The following is a 2,884-nucleotide window of genomic DNA, read 5'->3' on the forward strand; positions in this document are numbered from 1 at the left end:
AAATACTGGACCATTGATAATATACAAATCAAAGTTTGAAGCAATGGACTTGAGGATGGACCTCTTCGTACTTGCCAAAGCTTCCAAAATAATGGTTAAAGTTGAAAGGGTATCCAACTTCCTATTCCATTTCAAACCTAAAAGTTTAACTTCCGTTAGTGTATTTTGATCCCAGCCCGAGTCAATGACTTCTTGAAGTGGCCCATCATTGGTGACAATTTGTTGCAATTCTATCCTATAAGGAGCAAATATATTTGATAGCTGAGTGGAGGCCCATTCCAAGGTATCCAAATTTTTGCAGGTATATGCTCCATTATCCATATAGAACAACTGATAAAGTAATTTTTTCATATTTTTTACGTCTAGAGTATCATCCTCCACATCCAAAACCAGTATCTTATAAAGACTCAACATCAAAATTGTAGGGCTACATCTTAAACCAAAACTCAATCTGAGATTCTTGTAACCAACTAAAGAAAAATCTTTCTTCTTCACACTTCTAACCCAAAGAAAAAGTAATTTATTCTGATCTGAAGGTCTAAGTGCTATATGACTAAAAGCCTTTTTGAGATCAAAGCACAATATCTTCGAACCAAATCGTAAGTAAAATAAGGCTGAACTTAACTTTTGGTTTAACGACGGACCTGGATGAATTGCCTGGTTATGGCTTACTGTCATGGGTTTTCTAGGGTCCGCCTCAAATATGTTTGATAGAAATACTACTCTGCATTTTGTAGTCTCTCGATCAAGTTTAAACACCCCCCATGTGGGGTAAAAAACTATGTTCAGGATGTTCAGTTAGGTAATGCTTAAGGTTTGGTATCTTTAAAATTATTCCTAAATTTTCTTGTTCTTCAATGACTTCATCGATGAGTTTCAGATGCATCTCCCTTTTGCAAAGCTTCTTTAAATTTGATTTTAACACTGCTTCAGCTAGTTTATAATTTTTACCATGTAAGTGGGCCACCTTACTGTTCCATAGCAGAGGCATTGATATTCTTCCATCCTTACTAACAGTGGCATTGATAAGTGCATATCTTACTAGAGAATTATTGAGTTCCACAGATGTCTCATTCTCTTCCTTATCATAATTAAGCATCCTTTTGCAGTCATATTCCAACATTTGCTCGGTGGCCCTTTGTAGTGCTTGCTCATTTATGTCCCCGTTCTCATTTAAAACTAGAAAATTAGCTTCTACCACCATTTCCTCATGCTCCAATATAGAGTCATCATTAAATTTACCTAAGCCAAGGCCAATGGAATCAAGAGAACCTACATCCAACTGAGCAACATCAGACTTGCAAGTAATTGAAGTTTCAACTACATTTAAATCAGTAAGGTAATGCAAATTTTTTAAAATTGTGTCAACATTACCAAGAAGCATCACTCCAAAAGAAGTTTTTAAGTATACTGAAGGACTATCCTGTCCAAACCTAACTGTTGACGCCATAGTGCAGTGAGCAGAGTTAGTGCCTAGGATGAAATCTATACTATTTAACTCATCCCCATTATTTAGCAACTGTTTATCTACAAGGGTGTAGCCCTTAGCAGAGAAATGGCTTGCCACCCTGAACAAATGTGGCAACTTCCAATTTATATTTATATAAGGTACACATAGGGCCTCCACCTTGCAAACTTCCTGTCCAAATTTTAAATTCAGTTCCACAACCTTTGTATTATATGATTTAGCAGAGTTAAAACCATTAACAGTAAGACTCACATTTCTCCTCAAAACATTGAAAGGAATCTTCTTAACCGCTCTATCAGTAATAAAATTACACTGACAGCCCGAGTCTTGCAAACCTCTTATTTGGGTATGGTCCTCTAGCTGACAAGTGAAAGTTGGTAGAGCAGATCTATTACCATAACACTGAAGAGCATCCACTGAAAATACTACCCCCGTGGAAACCTTTTCAGATTTCTCATTAAGTAAATTGGAGTTTTTATTAAGACTTCTAGCATTGACTACCTCTCCTTTTGGGGAATCTTTTTTAATGCAGAGAAAGGTGAAATGCCATCCATTACAACCTCTGCATTTCTTTTGAAGTCTAAATTTGCACAAACCCGCAGAATGAGAGGAACTGGCACATTTAAGGCAACCTCCTATCTCTTTCAGCTTATCCACCTTTGCCTTATTACTATTATAAACCGGGCACTTGAAAACTTGGTGATCATCAGTTGCTCTGTCATAAGCACATATAGAGCATTTCGCCTTAGTAGGCTGCCTTTCAACATTCATATTAGAGGCTAGATTAACAGTCTCTGAAGTTTTGCGTAACTTTTTAGCTTTTGTATCAATTTTCTGAGATGCTATGGCATATCGTTCACATGCTTCAAAAATGTTATCATTAATTTCTGAAAGGGAGGGCCTCGTCTTATTGGTGATATTTACTAGCTGAGATTGGAAGGTGCTGTTCATGCCATTCCAAAAGTAGTAGTTCAAAAAATCGTCCACTTCCATTTTCAACAACTTAACAGATTCCATGAAATTTTTCATCTGACTAACGTACGCAAATGGATCTGTTTGGTAAGGCATTTTCACATCTGTCAACTGTTTTATTAAGGTAAACTTCTGAAACCTAGGGGATGCTAAAGCAGACCTTAAAACTAATTTTGCATCTTCATATGTCTGTTTGTCTGTTTCAAGTGAATTGAGTAGTATGGATGCACGACCTGACACTTGTTGCTTCAGCAGCAGTAATTTGTCTCTCAGTGCACTTGAAGGTTTTAATAACTTCTTCAAATTCAGAGAGAAATTTCTCTATATTTTCTCCCTCTACACTTTTAAATGCTGGTAAACGAGCTGTAGGGCTTTTCAAAAGGATTCTAGCTTCTTCAAGTATAGAATGGGGAGGAACTGAATCTTTAGTAGCCTCAAGGGTAG

At 36.8% G+C, this 2,884-nt stretch overlaps 1 protein-coding gene across 1 annotated transcript; it reads right to left on the reverse strand.

The window, feature by feature from the left end:
* Nucleotides 1–751: 751 nt before the first annotated feature.
* Nucleotides 752–2,536, reverse strand: LOC137640880 (uncharacterized). The gene is made up of 2 exons (XM_068373342.1): nt 1,492–2,536; nt 752–1,320 (listed from the first exon to the last, which is right to left on the reverse strand). Exons 1-2 carry the CDS (start codon nt 2,534–2,536, stop codon nt 752–754), a joined length of 1,614 nt encoding a protein of 537 aa, XP_068229443.1.
* Between the last annotated feature and the right edge of the window lie 348 nt (nt 2,537–2,884).

This window comes from Palaemon carinicauda, chromosome 5 (genome assembly GCF_036898095.1).
Source record: "Palaemon carinicauda isolate YSFRI2023 chromosome 5, ASM3689809v2, whole genome shotgun sequence".
Lineage (NCBI taxonomy): Eukaryota > Metazoa > Arthropoda > Malacostraca > Decapoda > Palaemonidae > Palaemon > Palaemon carinicauda.